The sequence below is a fragment of the Mustela nivalis genome, assembly GCF_964662115.1.
Source record: "Mustela nivalis genome assembly, chromosome: 4".
NCBI classification, from domain to species: domain Eukaryota; kingdom Metazoa; phylum Chordata; class Mammalia; order Carnivora; family Mustelidae; genus Mustela; species Mustela nivalis.
Window position 1 is genome coordinate 90,291,386 of NC_139023.1, and position 17,652 is coordinate 90,309,037.

General features: G+C 35.1%; 1 protein-coding gene and 1 long non-coding RNA gene across 5 annotated transcripts in view; one reads left to right on the top strand and one right to left on the bottom strand.

Moving 5' to 3' along the window:
* LOC309862957 overlaps positions 1–17,652 on the top strand; it is a 98,310-nt gene that overhangs the window by 6,046 nt on the left and 74,612 nt on the right. The window lies entirely within an intron of this gene.
* Positions 1,388–17,652, bottom strand: part of LOC309862951 (bifunctional heparan sulfate N-deacetylase/N-sulfotransferase 3) — a 177,887-nt gene continuing 161,622 nt past the window's right edge. For 3 of the 4 annotated variants that reach the window (XM_082727397.1, XM_082727394.1, XM_082727395.1), the window contains 3 exons: positions 16,858–16,967; positions 8,842–8,944; positions 1,388–4,143 (listed from right to left, as the gene is read on the bottom strand). In XM_082727397.1, the coding sequence (XP_082583523.1) occupies positions 4,024–4,143; positions 8,842–8,944; positions 16,858–16,967 (333 nt within the window). In that variant the 3' untranslated portion in view covers positions 1,388–4,023. Of the gene's footprint in view, positions 4,144–8,841; positions 8,945–11,634; positions 11,736–16,857; positions 16,968–17,652 lie in introns of those variants that run through there. The other variant, XM_082727396.1, reaches the window with a different exon arrangement.

The following is a 17,652-nucleotide window of genomic DNA, read 5'->3' on the forward strand; positions in this document are numbered from 1 at the left end:
AGAAATTCTTTGTGACCTTCGTTGAGAGCAGTGAATGTATAGAGAACTCTATCAGACAATTTATTGAGGACAATAAATGGCAAGAACTAGTGGTAGCACTGGGTAGTGGGATGTGGCCCCCAAATTCTGTTAGGTACCCTTGGCTGCAGGTGAGTGGCATACTCAAAGTGGAGTCTAGGTTTTCTTGAGAATGGAATAAATGTCACACTGTCTTGGCTTGACCAAGACATGGCTTGACCTTGTAAATTCAGTCTGCTCTTAGGTAAAGTAAGTGAAGAGAAGGTAGATATTTCTATCCAACACAAATAATTTCTTAAGTATTCATTGCTCTCTCCATGACTGCCAGCTATTTCAGGATGGTGGTATGTGTACTTGGGGTGGGATGGGCAGGAAGAAGGCAGCAGCTATGTCGTAGGTGGTAGCCAAGAAGAGTCAGCTTTGGGAGAATAGAATTCAGTGATAGAATTTAATTTAAAATTAGAGAAATTCCTCCATACCAAACGTATGAACAGTTCAGTGCCTCCGCATTAGTTAGACTTCGGGTTAAAACATCTCTCTTGGAAATTGCAGTACTGATATCTCTGGAAAGTATAATATTTTAAGTCACAAAAAGCCACTAACATTGATGCAGTTGGCTTATTAGCCATCACCAGTTGGTCTTGGAGTAGATGGAACATAGGATAACATATTTAGAGAGAGAATGAGTCGTCTGATGTATTCCATTCTAGAGAACTCTGTGTGTGGGAGACAAACCTATGGGGAAATGGAATGGTGCATGTACTTGCGGGTGGCTGGGGGGCATTGCAACATGAGAAAATCTGATTTCTAGGGAAGAAAGGGGCTGGAATAGAGGAAAAAAAGTTTGTGGAAGATCTGGATAAATGGCTGCCTCCCCGCACATCTGTTTGTTTGTTTGGTTTTGTGTTTTTTTGGGCAGAGATTTTTTTGGATAGATTTGTAATAAAAGAGAAATTAGTTGACACCTTTTAAAGCTCTAAAGAAAGGAGACCATTTGTGGGCAGCAGAACAGAGTACTGGAGGTAAGAAACCCTGTAATCATTCAGGTTCTCAAGTTTAAGTAACAGCTGTTTCTCTTATTCTCTGACTCTAGGATCCCACAGTGACCCAGTTGTTGCTTCTTATCTATTAGAACTAAAAAAAAAAAAAAAAAAAAAAAAGGCTACTATTGATTAGAGGGATCTGTGCAGGGTTATATTATTAAAAATAACCTTACCTATTTTCTAATTGGAAGTTTTCCACGCGTCTCTCCATTTTGAGTTATATTAGTGGTACTTGGGTTCTATAACCACCTCCCACTCTGTCCCCGGCAAACACAAACAATCAAATACCTGCTTATTACCTAAAATCACCAGGCCCAAACTTTTCATTTTCTTATCACAGTTTATTGTTGTACATATGAGGTACCATGCTACTATCAGAATTATATTCAGCTTTTTTATTTTAAAAAACTCAGAGAAAAAATGTTTCCAGTAATTTTCATTCAATGTGAATGACAAGAATATCATAGCTATAAACATTGAAATAACCATTTCATTTCTTCCTGAGGAAGTTCCAATTTTAAGCAATGAAAAAGGAATTCTATACAAAGCCAGTTTTAAATCACATTAGCTCTCATTCTTTTCTCATATGTATTTATGTTACTTTTAGAATATCTTAATAACCAGCTGGAGTATATAATGTAGAAAGTATGTATGTACTCTAGAATTTGATGTTGCCTCCAAGATATATTAAGTGGTCAAAAATCCTTTCAAAGGTTTGCTACTATAGATAGCATAATGCCTTTCCTGTGAATGAGTAAATTTTGGTATGATCTTTTCCTTTTTCCTTCATTATACAAGCATCCAGTATGTTTTTTAACATTTATCTTAAAGGGTATGATGTTCCCTTGACTCAGTTTATCTAGACAAAATTGTGCCAGGAGCAGCTTTGTTTAGAAATTTAAATACACGTCTCATCATTAAAACACAAATGTATCATTTTTTTCTTTTTCTCTTTTTTTTTTTTATCAGTAGAAATGCCAAAATAAAACCATGATACTGTATATAACCGCTGGGGCTTACTCTCACTATGTGTGCCCCTCTTAAGCCAGTTTTCTTAAATTAGTGGAGGTGAAACACTACATTCATTTTCCTACCATGCTGGGCAAATGCTGCTTTAAAAAGGCTAGCAGTAAGCATGAAGATTGAGTTCACCATATTTGTCCAAATGACTTTGATATTGCTTTTACAGTAGGGGTCTTGAAAACTTTTTCTTTCTCCAGTTCTTTTGGCTATTAGAGTATTTGTTTAAAACAGTATATCATTTGGGAGCATAAGACTTAAAAAATATTTAATAACTATAATGTAGTAAGTGGAAGGGTCTCAGAATTTGTTTTCTAATTAGTGAGGAATTGATAGAGTTTAGTTTCACACATTATAATGACCAAGAAAATATTTGGGCTATGACTTTTCCTTGCATATCTTTTTTTTCCTTGATCATACTTATGATAACATTTTATAACGGCTTATGTAATCATAGCAGGGAATTTGCTACTTAATTTTTTTATATGTACAGTGAATTTAAAAATTAATTAAATGTAAGCATAGGACAATAAGTATGATTCTTTTCTGAATACTTTATTAACCATATGATCAATTAAAGTTTAAGTTAAGGAATCATGTCTGCCTCATCTTTGTACTTCCTCCATTTAATTTGGTAGATAATCTTTATATTTAACTATGTTTTATTGCCTTTCATGAGAGACCATACAAAATATTCTAAAAAAAGGGAGACATGGCCCTGGCTTATTTTCTTTTGCCTTATATTAAAAGTATCATGGGAAATATGAGATTAAAAATCATATATCAATTTGGTTTTTTGTTATAAATCTCTACATTATACAATTTCATTTTGAACTATCTGGAAAGATGCAATTTTTCTATGATTTAAATATGAATAACATCATCTAAAGACACTGTGCTTAGTTTTTATTTAATAGGTCTTGTTTTGGAGAAATTTTTTAAAAAAGTTTTTTACTTTTAAAAGTCAGTATGTTTCTGGAGATGACACATAGCTCACATTCTATGCAAGTGTTTCTGTAGAACCAGTGAGAACTATTGGAGTAGGTTTGTAGCTCACAAAAAGAGAATACAAGTTGTCAATGATAATATCTTCAGACCCCTGCAATTTCTCCCTTTTAGAGGATTTCGTGAGTACAATTTACATTACCATTTACTGTTTTAGTATATTCAGCATGTTTCCATATACGTTTCGATGACTTTACAACATATCTCAGTATAACAATTACTACAGAGGAGTTAGTAATTTTTACATAAATGCACTAGAGTACGTGTATGAAAAATCAGGTTTTTTTTTTTTTTGCTATAGCACTTACCTTTTTATTTTGATATAGATAAACCTCATAGAGAACTTTTCCACTCTCTGATCTAGCAACAAATTATAATTTACAATTCTTTCTAAGTATCCAGTGGATTTATATCTTGGCAAGCATTCTTCATGGGTATTACGCCTTTGGCATTTTATGCTACATTATGATGTTTATTTTGCTTCTTGTTTTGTAGGACACTTTATAGGATCAAAGAATAAGAAAACATTTTACAGGCAAACAGTGATCTAAAAATCTACAGAGACACAATTTTAGTTGATATATAAAAGTGTAAATATTACTATGAAATGGAACAATTCTGCATTTGCATCTGACACCTATATTGGTTGCAGTTGACTTCCACATGAGTGCACAGTAGTCTACAATAATCCCACAGGCTCAGATATGGATTAAGAGAAAGGCCATAGGCCTCAAGGCTTGTAACAGGTATGTTTTCTTTCTCTCTTTGTTTTTTGTTTTTTCCCCCAGTCATCCACATGCCAGCACATGGAAGGAACTTTGTTCTTTTTTTCTTATTTGAAGAGGTATATTTTTAAACAGCCTTTTGGTAGCTTCTGGAAGCTTTGTGAAAGGTGAATGTTACATGGCAGATGGATTCTCGAGATGTTTTCTCAGTGCTATCTCACTTTCTGCAGCTCCTGTCTCAGCCAGGATGGCAGAGGCTGCCCCAGTCTGTGTAGCAGTTTGGACAGTTCCACATTGTGATCTCGGTAGTAGCTTGACAGAAACGCTCTGCTCTGAGGTGGGATATAAGAGGACATTTCACTTTGAGGATTAAAGTATATTTCATCTACTGTGATGATGTTTAAATCTGCATCAATTATACCATACCTGGGTTGAGATTTATATTAAGCATGTGGGCTATTTATTTAGCACAATACAAACACAGCGACTCTCTTCTTCAAAATAGATGCTCTAGGTACATACATTGTTTTTAGCAGGGAAAGAGATTTTGTAGTAAGCATGGGATTTACTTGATTGTGCAGAATTAAATGTTACAGTAACTTGATTGAGTTGCTAGAAAAGTAGCTGTGACTTCAAATCACTTCTGCTTTGGAAAATGTTAGTTTGGTACATGCACAATATCAAATACTCCTTGGTCATCATTACGTTTAGATTTTGAAGGTACGTAATACTTTCTTAAGAGAGTTTTAAGGTGTACAAAGGCATACTGCTAAAACCAGTATTGTGGTAGGCTTGAAAATGCAGTAGGTAAACCAGGTTAACCTCTAGCTTGCTGTATTTGTGTGATTTGACCCAAGGAAGGAAAAGAATGCCTTGTAAACTATCTTGACTTGGAGGGAGGTAGATTTCTCTTCACTAAAGAAAAGGTTTTAATAATTGAATTTGTCAAAACTGGAAAGGGCTGTGCTGTGAGATGGCATTTAGTGGCATTCACATATAGTTGGATGACTGTTGTTAGGAATGTTGTAAAGGGAGCATTTCTGCCTCTGTATCTGTACCTCCAGGCTTTGTCCTACTCTGAGATTTTCAGCAGAGTTGAACCTTTAAACATTTTGTTATTTAATTCCTTGTGTTATTCTTTTAAAATGTCATATCGGGTACTCGATTTTAAATGCCATAGAAGAAAGTCTCATTTGGTATGGATTGATGTAACAGTGATTTTTGTAGGAATCGTGATCACTGGAATTAAATAGAATAGTTGTGCTAAATTCTAACCACTACCGGGATCAAGGGAAAACCCAAACCACTGTGTGATTTGTGCCTGTCTGTCTCATTTCTGTTTTTGGTCGTCCTCAGTCATTAGCTCTAAAACCACCGACAGGCTGAGCTGGCACACTTAGACAAAAGAAAACAGTACAGATAAATTTTATTTCCCAGATACTATATCTGGGAGCCTGATCATTCTGTGCCTCCTTTGCTGCCAGCCAGACCTGGAATCTAGGGAAGAACCTTACATCTTTGTCTCTGAGTTTCTGTACTTCCCCATTTTTTTCTCTCTTGCCAGCTTGCACCCAATATTTTCATATGGTAAGTGATTGCACAACATCTTATCTAGGTCTAGGATTGAACCTCCTGGGATCCATTTCTACTGTCCATCCCTTTGGTGTTTGAATTGAACCTCTGATACTGAGGATTATCTCAACCTTACCTCTACCTTTTGGGCATCATTTTCAAACCTGTCTGCCTGTGTCAATGTGCCATTGCAGACAAACTTTGTCCTGTGTCCTATTGTGTATATGCGTGTCCCCGTAATCATGTCCACTTACTCAAGTACCCTTTCCTCTTGTTGCTTTGCTCCCTCATTATGGCAAGAAAAATGAAATGAGATTTGCAATGTATGATATGTTCTATTTTGGAGTCTAGTATGTTCAGGCCAAAACTTAGTAGGATACAACTTTGTGGTATGCAGAATTTATTGAACATAAATTGTTATCTCACAGTCATTCAGAAGGGGGGGTATTTTAGATAAAACCACAGATAGGATATATGCAAATGTAAGTAAATGTAATCTGACTACTTCATATAAACTCATGTAAAATAATGTAATAAGAGGAGATAATATATACATTTATAATATAAAAGTATAAAAAGAAGGAATCATATAACACCTTCAATATCAGGTTATTTATTGGCCTATTATTAAATTAAAGAATCTACTACATACTTTTGATCTGGAGAGATATTAGATTTAGTGGTTTCTTTTTTTTTAAGATTTTTATATACTGAGGATTATCTGAGGATCACAAGTAGGCAGAGAGGCAGGCACAGAAAGGGAGAAGCAGATTCCCTGCTGAGCAGAGAGTCCGAGGCAGGCCTCAATCCCAGGATCATGACCAAAGCCAAAGGAAGAGTTTTTAACCCACTGAGCCACCCAGGTGCCCCCTAGATTTAGTGGTATTAATTTAGAATGTCAGGTTTTATTTTTCTACACTGTTATTTTCATAAACAAAGTAAAAGTAGGAGTAGGCCAACAACTTTCTTAATTTACTTGGATTAAATGCATTCTATGATGTTTTGGTGAGTTGGGTGCTGGCATTTTTCTGTAATGGGGGAGAAGCAAGCAATGTGATAATACTGCCTTCTCTCAAACATTCACACATTCGTGTTTCTGTGGTCTTTAAGAAGCCTCCTTTACTCTTGCCTTCTCTCTGGTCTCTATTTGCATAAAATCAACCACTCTACGCCTTCAAATAAATCCAGTATATACTTGATATTGTGACATAATAAGAAATATATATAATTGGTTTTCATCTCAGGTTCCTGGCACAGAGCTTCTAAAACCATTTTTTTCCTCAGTGATAGGGGTGAAAGGAGTGTGTTTTGTTATTCATAATAAGCCCTTTAAACCATACCCAAGTTTATGCTAATGAGGTGACTCTTGGTGGGACCACAGATAGTGTCAGATGGAGAGGGTGGGGTGGTAGTTGCTAGAGGAACCAAACATAATATTAGAGGTTGGGAACTCTCAGCTCTATCCTTTGACCTCCAAAGATGGGAAGAAGGACTGGGAATTGAGGTAATGACTAATGGCAGGTGATTTAATCAATCATGCCTATGTTAATGGGACACCCATAAAAACCTGAAGTGAAGATTATGGAGAATGTCAGGGTTTGTAAATGCATCCATGTGCTGGGAGGGTGGCACACCACAAACTCTACAGAGACAGAAACTCCTGTGCTTTAACACTCTTCTGGACCTTGTTCTATGTGCCTCTCACTCTGGTTATTCATTTTTTATCTCTTATAATAATAGAAAATAAAGTGTTTCCCTGGGTTCTCTGAACTGTTATAGCAAATTTTAAAACCTGAGGAAGGGGGCATGAGAACCCTTGATTTATAGCCACTTTGGACAGAAGTAAGTAACCTAGGAACCTGTTACTTGCTATTATAGTCTGAAGGAAGGGCAGGCCTGTGGTAGTAAGTCCTTTACCTGTGGAGTCTATACTGGTTAGTGTCACAATTGAGTTAAACTACAGGGCACTTAGTTGGTATCTGTAGAAATCTGCATACTTGGTTGGTATGAAATGTGGCACATTTGGTGTCAGAAGTATGAGTTAATAAACTCTTGGAATGTATTACACAGTAACGTTTCTGGCGTATCAATATGGAAGTACTGATACTCTTTTTTTTTTAAATTAAATTTTTTATTTTTTATTTTTTATTTTTTATAAACATATATTTTTATCCCCAAGGGTACAGGTCTGTGAATCACCAGGTTTACACACTTCACAGCACTCACCAAAGCACAAACCTTCCCCAATGTCCATAACCCCACCCCCCTTTTCCCAACCCGCCTCCCCCAGCAATCCTCAGTTTGTTTTGTGAGATTAAGAGTCACTTATGGTTTGTCTCCCTCCCAATCCCATCTTGTTTCATTTATTCTTCTCCTACCCGCTTAAGCCATTCATCTTTTTCAAAGAAATGGAACAAATAATTCTAAAATTTATATGGAACCAGAAAAGACCTCGAATAGCCAAAGGGATATTGAAAAAGAAAGCCAAAGTTGGTGGCATCACAATTCTGGACTTCAAGCTCTATTACAAAACTGTCATCATCAAGACAGCATGGTACTGGCACAAAAACAGACACATAGATCAATGGAACAGAATAGAGAGCCCAGAAATAGACCTTCAACTCTATGGTCAATTAATCTTTGACAAAGCAGGAAAGAATGTCCAATGGAAGTAGTACTGATATTCTAAAATTTGTTTTTCTTATCTTTCTCTACCACAAAATCTAATATTATGTCTCATTATGTCTGTGTTTGATAGGAGTAAAATAAAATGCTAAGAAAGATGTTCTACAATGTCTTTTAAACATTTTAGTTTAATAAATAGAGAAATAGCCTGGACATAAATGAAAGTGATGTATTTTATATTACTTTCTTGAAATACCATGGAAATACCATGAGTTTCTATTAATGTGTAATTATTAATTAGTGTGTATTAATGTATAATTATTAATGTGAAATACCATGGAAATACCCTTGAGTTTCTATTAATGTGTAAGGGTTATTTTTATAGTGCTCTAAAGTAAATTTTAATAATCATCCAAAGAAAACTGTTAAAGAAATAGTATTATGCAGACCACATTTACTACTATAGGATGACTTAATGGGGGAAAAAATAGAAATCTTTTGGTCCTGTTCTTAATTTCCAGTTGATGTATTTCCTGTCTTGGTTTAAATTAACATTTTTAGTGCTAAAATTTCTATGAATGTATCATTCTTTTTGTAATCAGACGTTGCCTTCTATGTTCTGCTTCAAAAAAGAAAATTCTGTTGTTTTCCTTTATTCCTGCTTGACGTGTGTAATTGGAAAAATCCAAATAAACAACCTAGATACACTGAAATCCACATGTCACTTGATATTTTTAGAAGGGCTAATTTTTTATTTTAACCACTTTTATAAGAAAATACATATTATTTATTAGTTTGCTTATTTAGTTTGTATTTATAAGCTTTATACTTACATCAGGATCCATTGGAGGGTATTTTCTTCCTTTGCTCTTTCCTAGGCATTTTGTTTTACCTTCTTCCAATAATTGACACCAGAAACCTTTATGAGAATCAAACCTAAAAAAAATTAAAAACACAAAACACAAAAAAGTATTTTTAAAGAAATTTATAAGTTATAATGACCAAAACCATGAATATATTTTTGGATCTTAATCTATAACCAGAGAAACTGGCATATTTTTTGACTAAGTCACTTTGCATAAATTCTTTTGGCATACTTCTGAATTCTTAGTCCATCTGTCATATTTGTAAGTTTGCCAGATTCCTAATAGAAAAATTGTCAGCAGAAGGTCTTCTATTAATAGAAATTAATAAGCCTACCTCCTTCATCTGGAAGGAAAAAGTTTTATGAATTTCAAGTCTGTTCTTTTCCTTTGTAGGATTTAAAAATGACAAGTCAGGTTTCATCCATATCTATGGACTTAGGTAGTATTTATACCATACAATTACAGAATAATAGAAGAGAAAGTGTTTGGTGTGCCATGGAGTGATTAATCTTAGGATTCTTCAGCTGTCATCCACTTAATTTTTTTACATAGCCCCTTTCTTGTTTTGGTATGAGCTCTGTATTAAAGTCACAATACCTATAAATGTGGATTTTCATGGCATAACTATAATCAAAATAATGGTAGCACATTACATTTATATTTTATTTATTTTTAATCTTTCACATAGTATTATTTGTTTATTATTTAATAATTTCTTATATTTTAATTTTAATTCCAGTTAGTTAACATACTAAACTTATATTTTAGTTTGCCAAAATGTATTTTTTTAAGATTTTATTTATTTATTTGAGAGAGAGAGCCAGAGAAAGCAGGGGAGGGTTCGAGGGAGAGAATCTCAAGCAGACTCAGTGCTGAGCATGGAGCTGAATGTGGGCCCTATCTCCTAACTGTGAGATCTTGACCTAAGCCAAAGCCATTGGATGCTCAACTGATTGAGCCACCCAGGTGTCCCAGTTTACCAAAGTATTTTATGTAATTCTTTTTCCTTTTCATTAAAGAGTTTTCATTAAAATCTCTTAATGATATGGAGTACAGGATTCTTCCCATTTTATGGCACTTAAAGTGTTTTGGCTTTTCATCAATGTTCACTAAAGGTTAGCTGAATTAAAAAATGAAAAAGAAGGAAATGTTTGTCAAGGTTTATTTCTCTTGGACTATATATTTTTTCCATACCCGGGTCATGACTTAAATCTAGGCCTCCTTACTCTAAGTCCAGTGTCTTTTCTTCTCCACTGGTCTCTGGTTACATTTTATAGTATTATTCATTATGAATAAATAGTAATTTCCATGCTTGAATATAAAAAGTAAGAGTCAGCAATGATAATTCTTTCACATTGCTTTTGTAATTTGATAATTCTATTGCCCTACTTTCTTCTTCATTAGAAATAATTATCACTTGGGGTTACTTTTTCATTTTGTTTTAAAATCCTCATTACTAAAAATATTGTTTCTGACTTTTTCTTAAAATTGTAGTGTGAGCAGTGAACAATTGGCAACTGAAATAACACATTTAAGTTAGCCTAAAAATGTGAAATACCTAGGGAAAAATTTAACAAAATATTTGCAAGATCTGACACTGAAAACTATAAAACATTGTTAAGAGAAACTGTAGAAGACACAAACAAAGAGGCTAAACCATGTTCACAGATCAAAACAATAAGTATTTTTAAAGTATCAGCTCTCTCCAAATTTATCTATAGATTCAGTGTGATTCCAATAAAAAACCCCTGTGGATTTTATAGGAATTGTAAGGATCATTCTAAAATGTGTATAGGAATGGAAAGGACATATCAAGCTATAACAATTTGAAAGCACTATGCTAAATTAAAGAAAATAGATGAGTGGTTGCTGGGGATCGGGAGTGAGGGGCAAAGGAGCATGAAGAAACTTTTTGGGTAAATGGAAATGTTCTGTGTCTTGATTGTGGTAGTATAGACAACTGTAACCATTTGTCAAAATTCATCAGTCTGTACAGTTAATCCATCCAGGCATCTGTAGGCATAAGCTCACAGGCAATGGCCTAAGTGTGTTGGAGTGGAAAAGGAGAGGAAGGCAGAAGAGTGATCATGTTTATTTTCCAGGTGACTTGTGCTAGAGGTGAAGGGGTTGATGTTCACATTATGAGTTGGAAGACATCAGCAATGCAATTTCAGAGTTCAGGTGAAGAAGCTTGACATGAAAGAGAGAAAGATCTCTCCGTATCTGTTTAGAATATTACAGTATTTCTTTTAAGATTACCCTTGGTACCACTGGTATCTGGTGAGACAAGAAGAAACGTTTCTTTGGGTAGGCACTCAGTAGTCATGGCTAGGACCTCCTTTAGAGGACTTCAGGAAGTGAACCTTTTGGGGGAAATTTTTTGTGTTGTTTATTATATGAGATCCTGTATCATGGTATCCAGAGTCTTGCATATAATAGTCATCCAATAGAATCTTGTAGAATTAGACTAAAACAAGAATGAATTGGTTCTTCTCTCAATCAAATAAATAAAACCTTAAAAAGGTGGGGGCACCTGGATGGCTCAGTCTGTTGAGCATCTGCCTTTGGCTCAGGTCATGATCCTGGAATTCTGGCATGGAGCCCTGCATTTGGCTCCCTCCCTGCTCAGCAAGCAGAGTGCTTCTCCCTCTCTCTCTGCCCCCCTCCCCCCACTGTGCATGCTCTCTCTCAAGTAAATAAATAAAATCTTAAAAAAAAAAAAAAGAATGGATTGGTTCTTAAATTTCTATAGAATATCACCTGGAGATGTCTAGAAATAACTGGAAGAGACTTGTAGACAGGGACAATTGAAATTCTCCAATGATTCAGCCTCCAACTGGTAACATTTGGGCAGGTGAATCCTAGGGAATATTCAGATTATACTTAGAAGTTCAAGTATGTTTAAAATAACTTTAGATTGAAATAACATTTCCATGGGAGAATAGTGAGTTGCAAACAGTGCTGGTAAATTTCAGAATCAAAACACCATCATTCAGGTGTCACTAATATGGAACAAACACGGAAGTTAGTTTTTGGTTTTGTTTTTTAAATCAGTTCCCTCTCCACAAATATGCTTTTATCATTTAATGAACCACTTTGCTGATACCTGTTTTATTTGTAACAGTTTTTTTAAGGTATAATTTACTTAGAACACCCATCTTAAGTATACAATTAGGTGATTTGTAGCAAGTTTATATAGTTGTATAAGTATCACCACAATCCAGTATTAGAACATTTTCATAATCCCCCCAAATTCCTTAGAGCCCACTGGAAGCAATCCCTGCTGTTACCTCTAGGCCCAGGCTAGCACTGATCTGCTTTGAGTCTGTCTTTTCTGGAGACCCCCCACCCCCTTTTTTTTTTTTTTTTTGGCTGGGGTGGATATGCCAGATTTTGTTAATCCATTTACCAGGTGATGGACATTTGGGTCAGTTCCAGTTTTTGGCATTCATTCATTCATTTACTTATTTATAATTTTTTTTTTTGTCATTTCAAACACATAGATTTCCTCACTTCATAAGAGCATTCTAAAAGCAGTATCAATAGCGTAAAATCACAATGCTGGAGAACATTGACTAAGCATGAGTCTTAAAAAATCACAGGGCAGGCAATGGGATGATAAACTGTTAATTTAAATTTATGAAGTAGAGTCCAACAAAGTAGGAATCACTTGTGGTTCCCACCATGCGGTTATCAGTTTCTGGCTATTATTAATAATGCTTCTTTGAACAAGTGTTTCTTGGACACAGGTTTTCATTTCTCTTGGGAGTGGCATTATTTGTAAGCCTCTGTTTAGTTTTTAAGAGAATGCAAAATTGCTTTTCCTTAGTGGCCATATATTATACATTGTCATCTGCAACATATGAGGGTTCCAGTTTCTCCACGTTTTGACTAACATTTGGTATTGTCTTTTGGATTATAGACATTCTAGTTGTCTTTCAGTGTGATTTTAATTTGCATATCACCATGATCGCACATTTACTATGCCAAGTGATTGTGTGTCTGAAGATGGATTCTTTTTATAAGAAAGCCTGAGACAACTTAAAAAGCTCATTTTAAAGTTTCAGTCTTTTGAAGAAAATACTTCCTATTGGTATACTAGTCATTAGTCACAGTTTACAGTATTGTTTTTCTCTGGTTCTAACATCTTGCGCCAACTTAAAGAGCTTAATAGATTGGCAGCACAGTTCAGTGGGCTGATTGAATTTTAGTCCTGACTCCTCAATTTATTTGCTGAGTGACTTTTGGCTTAGTTTTTTCTGTGCTTGTTTTCATTTTTTTTTTTTTTTAGCTGAAAAATGGAGCTAATAGTACCTATCACATCTACTGTTGGTAGGAAGAGATATATGAAAACATAGAAATGTAGAATATATACATGTATATTGATTTTCAAATGTTATAACCAACCACTTTTAAAACAAATTAATCTTAAGAAATTGGGACACACTATCTTTTTCAGTACTTACCATTGTTAGGTGCTTCTTTCATGGGTGGTCCAGGGAACCAACAGATTTTAGCTACTATGGCTACTTTTTTTTTTTTTTTAAATTTTATTTTTGCTACTGAAAAAAGTTTTAATGTGGCACCTTTTTACTCAAACTCATCTAGAATGGGATAGGAAAGACTTCCTCGGGAATATAAATTTGGTTGCTAGGGGAAGTGGGATGAGACACAATTGAAGACCTTCTTGAATTCTGAAGCAGCTTTGATTCTTTATGACTTAGTGAAGCCCTACCCACAGAACAAAACAAAACAAACGCATTATCTTTATTCAGGCCCTGGCCTTCAAATTCTTACTGTTCATTTATTGAAGTTTCACAGGAAATTTCTATTAAAAATTCATATAACTCAATCCAGTTTCATCTGTGTTAACAAATAGGTTAACTGACTGAGAAATAAAGATATCAGGTGCAGGTGTTTAACCAGTATTTCCACATATGAAACCTCTTGTCATGGTCATTGGTGGCTATGTATAATTGTGAGTTCATAGTTCATGGAAAAACAAAAAGTTTATATTTTTCGTAAATTAGTTTATACAAATTAGTACAGTTCCACGCTAAACATGATTTTTGCTGGTTTCTCTCAAATGATCAATCAGCCTAAAACATATGTAACATATAACATGAAAGCTAAAATAGTTTGATTATATCAATCCTATTTACACTTTAAACATGAAGGTTATATTGAACAAGAATTGTAAAATACTTATTTCCTTAATTGATTTATATTAATCATTTATATTGTTAAAACTTTTATATTATTTAAAACTTTTCTGCTTATTTAAATCACATCCATCCTGACCAAGAAAATCGGATTTTTTTTTTACATATTCACTGGTCATTTAAAATTCATTATGCCAGTACTAATTCATGTTAAGACATCATAGACTATCCAATGACTGCATTGAAATTTGGAAGTCGTGAATACGTTTTTTTAGCAATTGCAGAAAGGAATAAAGAATACTCTTACAATAGAAACTTACTGCCATTTTTCTTGAAAATAGTTTTGAAATTGGAACTGTTTTTATATTGAAGAGAATCAGTTTATAGAGTGCTTAAATTGGAGTACTTTTTCATGCCAAGACTGTATAGTAAAATCTTTGTGTAGACCTAGTTTCATTCATTTATTCTTCTGTGTGGAAAAAAAAAACCTGGATTTATGTGGTTAGTTGAGAATTCATATCTCCGTTTGCAGTTCAGTACATTCTTAGAGGATTTTAATTATTTCTTTTTAAGTTCTAAAGAGATAGTCTTCACTACCACTAGCAGAAAAAATATGAAGCAATAAATTAAATTCCTGAGGACATACATTTTGTTTGACTCCTGCTCATCCTTGATGAGAAAAAACGTATCAGTATAGTTACTTTAACAAGAGTAACTAAATGATCAGGGCAGGATTTGGAACTGCAAAGGGCTTGGTGAAGGAGGATATGCATCAGTTCAGACCCAAGACAGTGACCTGAAATTCCAAATACTCTACAACAGCTCCAGGGCTGATGTGTTTAAGGCCAACTTATGATTGACAAGAAAATATAAAAAGAAACTGAATGGCTGTACCTTATCTCTATCAGCAGGGTGAGAGCTTGGGCAGCCCTGTAGGGCGAGAAGCTGTGGTTTCAGAGACTACACATACCTTATCTTGCTGCTTTACCCACTGAGCCCCATACCAGGCTAGAGCAGCATATAACAGGCAATTTCAGCCAGATACAACCCAGGTGCAAAGTGATCCAAAGTTCTTTGTATAAAGTACGTTCCTTTGATACTACTTCTCTTAAGTTTACACTCCCTTTTCTCGGCAGTGGAGGTGAATAAAAAGCTTGCCACTGAGCTGGATACAAAGGGGACAAATAACACAGCATGCAGGTCAAGGACCATTCTATAAAAAAAGGAGATTATGTCTTTATAGGATACTTCACTTCTTTTTTCTGAAATACAGTGCTTTGCTATATGCTCTATAAAAGAGACCCAAAGATAAACCAACTTGAAATAGAAAACTGTTTAGAAAATAAAAGCTTTCTTTTCTGAGAGACACTTAAAAAAGATATAAAGCAAAGGGGACTTGAATTTCTAACTGCAAACTACAATCACTCAGGTTTCTTTAAGGTCAAGCTGAAAGTTAAATACCTAAGGCGAGTAGTGTCTCTGTTAGTTAGTACTCGAACTAAGCTCTACAAAGCTCTAACAGTACTCGTAGTATAAAAACACTGAAGGCAGAAGGTTAATAGTAATAACAAAGTAAATGGCTCTTGGGAAGGAAGCTCAAAATCCAAGTTCCTTTGTCCTCCATCCCAAAATGTCTTTCTTACATATGTCTCTATATATGATTTGTTCAAGACATAAGCAGTATTTGATGTTTTTCTGCCAATCTTTGTTGTAAGGGATGCTGAGAGGTAAAGGAATCCTTCTGCCTCTCACAGCTTCTAACTTGCTATATGATGCAGCACACAATGAAAAGAAAATCAGTTGATCTATAGAAGTGAGTTTTATAGTGAGAAATACAATGGAAGAATTCCATAACAGTCCTTTTAAGTTTCTTTAAGGTTCAGTCTATGACCCTAAAATTAAAAAAGAAAGTGTTATAGTGGGGGTCAGGTCCATGGCCTATCCAACTCAGAATCTTCCACTTGCTCTAGGGGTGTGAAATAGGAACAAAACAACCCTCAGAAATTTGATTTCTGACCATAATAGTGGAGAAAGTAAGATGGAGGTCTTATTTCAAACGCTAAATGGAGGCCAAAGTCAGGATTAAGGTAAGAGAGGGACATGAGGTGCAAAGATTTAGGAGGCACCCATGCTCAGGCATTTGCATGGACCTGAGAGTGAGTGCCTCCTTAAATCCTAATGCTTCTCTTGTGTTATCCTAGTCCTGGCCCAGATGGAGTCAGCTACCTAAGAAAATCAGAAAAAAAGAGGAAAAGAAAACCAAACCAGAGCTGTAATTGCTTTGGCCCCTGAAGAGCTGATGGGGTCAGATAAACAGTGAGTAAAAACACAGAAGCAAAAAGCAGAAGCATGTGTAAGAGCACATCTCCCTCTGCCAATTCAGTCACCTATTGGGTGATTTCTTGTTGCTTGATTTTGGTTTTGAAAATTGCACAAAAGCCAGTAGAGAGAGTTCATAAACCATCTAGTTAATCATCTCTTTATGCTTCCACTGAGTTCCCACTATTGTCTGTTAAACAGGCTCAGGACTTACTGACTTAAATAGCCTCTTTTGTGGTTAATTGTTGGTTTTAAGATTTACAATTATTTTGCTTTCCTACTTTCCTTCTAGGGGAAATTTTTCTTAGTTAGATGTCAACAGAGTACTTAGGATGTTTCTTTGCTACACTGTTGAATTTTGTTCCCAAGTAGTTGATGTCAGACTAATCAGAAAATAGTATGTAAGGAACAGTTAAGACAATAGCTGCATCACCAAACTACAATTTTTAAAAAACCAATTCTCTCCTGAAATTTCAATAAGTTAATTAGAATATAAACTTACGTTAAAGCTTCAGAGTAATTATAATGAGGAGAGACTCCTAGAAATTTCTGTACTTCATCCATCACTGTAGCAGGATCCATCCTTAGCTGTTGCCCATCGATAATTAGCAACTAAATTACCGAAGGGGAAAAAAAAGACAATGCACATTGAAAAAAGATGTTTAACTGTATAATAAAAAAATAAAAAACTCTTGAATTTATTCAATGAGAGAAATTCTACTGAGGGGATTTGCACACGTTGTTGTGTCCTTAAACAGGCCCTTTCATTAATGACCTGGAATAAGAAATAAATCATTCATGTGTTTGTAATCTGAGAAGTCCTGAAAGTACTATGAAAACAAAAAAATTGGTTTTTTGAGGGAACCAAAAGCGCTTAAGAAATGTGCTACACAATCACAAGTAGAAACCAAGCAAACAGTGATTCCATCGCTCAAGCTGTGAAGGAGCACTGTAGAAAAGAAGAAAAGTTGGAATAAGACCAGGTGTAATGAAGCAGAGGACACGTCATTCTCCATGAGTCCATTCAAAGGAGTAGCACTGTAAAGTTTTAAGAAATGATTAGATAACCCATTTGAAGAAGAAGGCAAGACTCCCAGAGAACCTGAATGTGGACAGCAGTCCCTCAGTTGACTAAGGGGAAGAATTTGCTTGTTACTCTAAGGAAGGAGACAGGTGGCCAGAAAGATAAAATGCCAGGAGACCATGATGGAGGACCACAAAGTGACCACACTCTGTTCTTCCATTTTGCTCATCCCTCTTCTGCAGTATTTCTGTCTAGTCTAGACTGACATTGTTC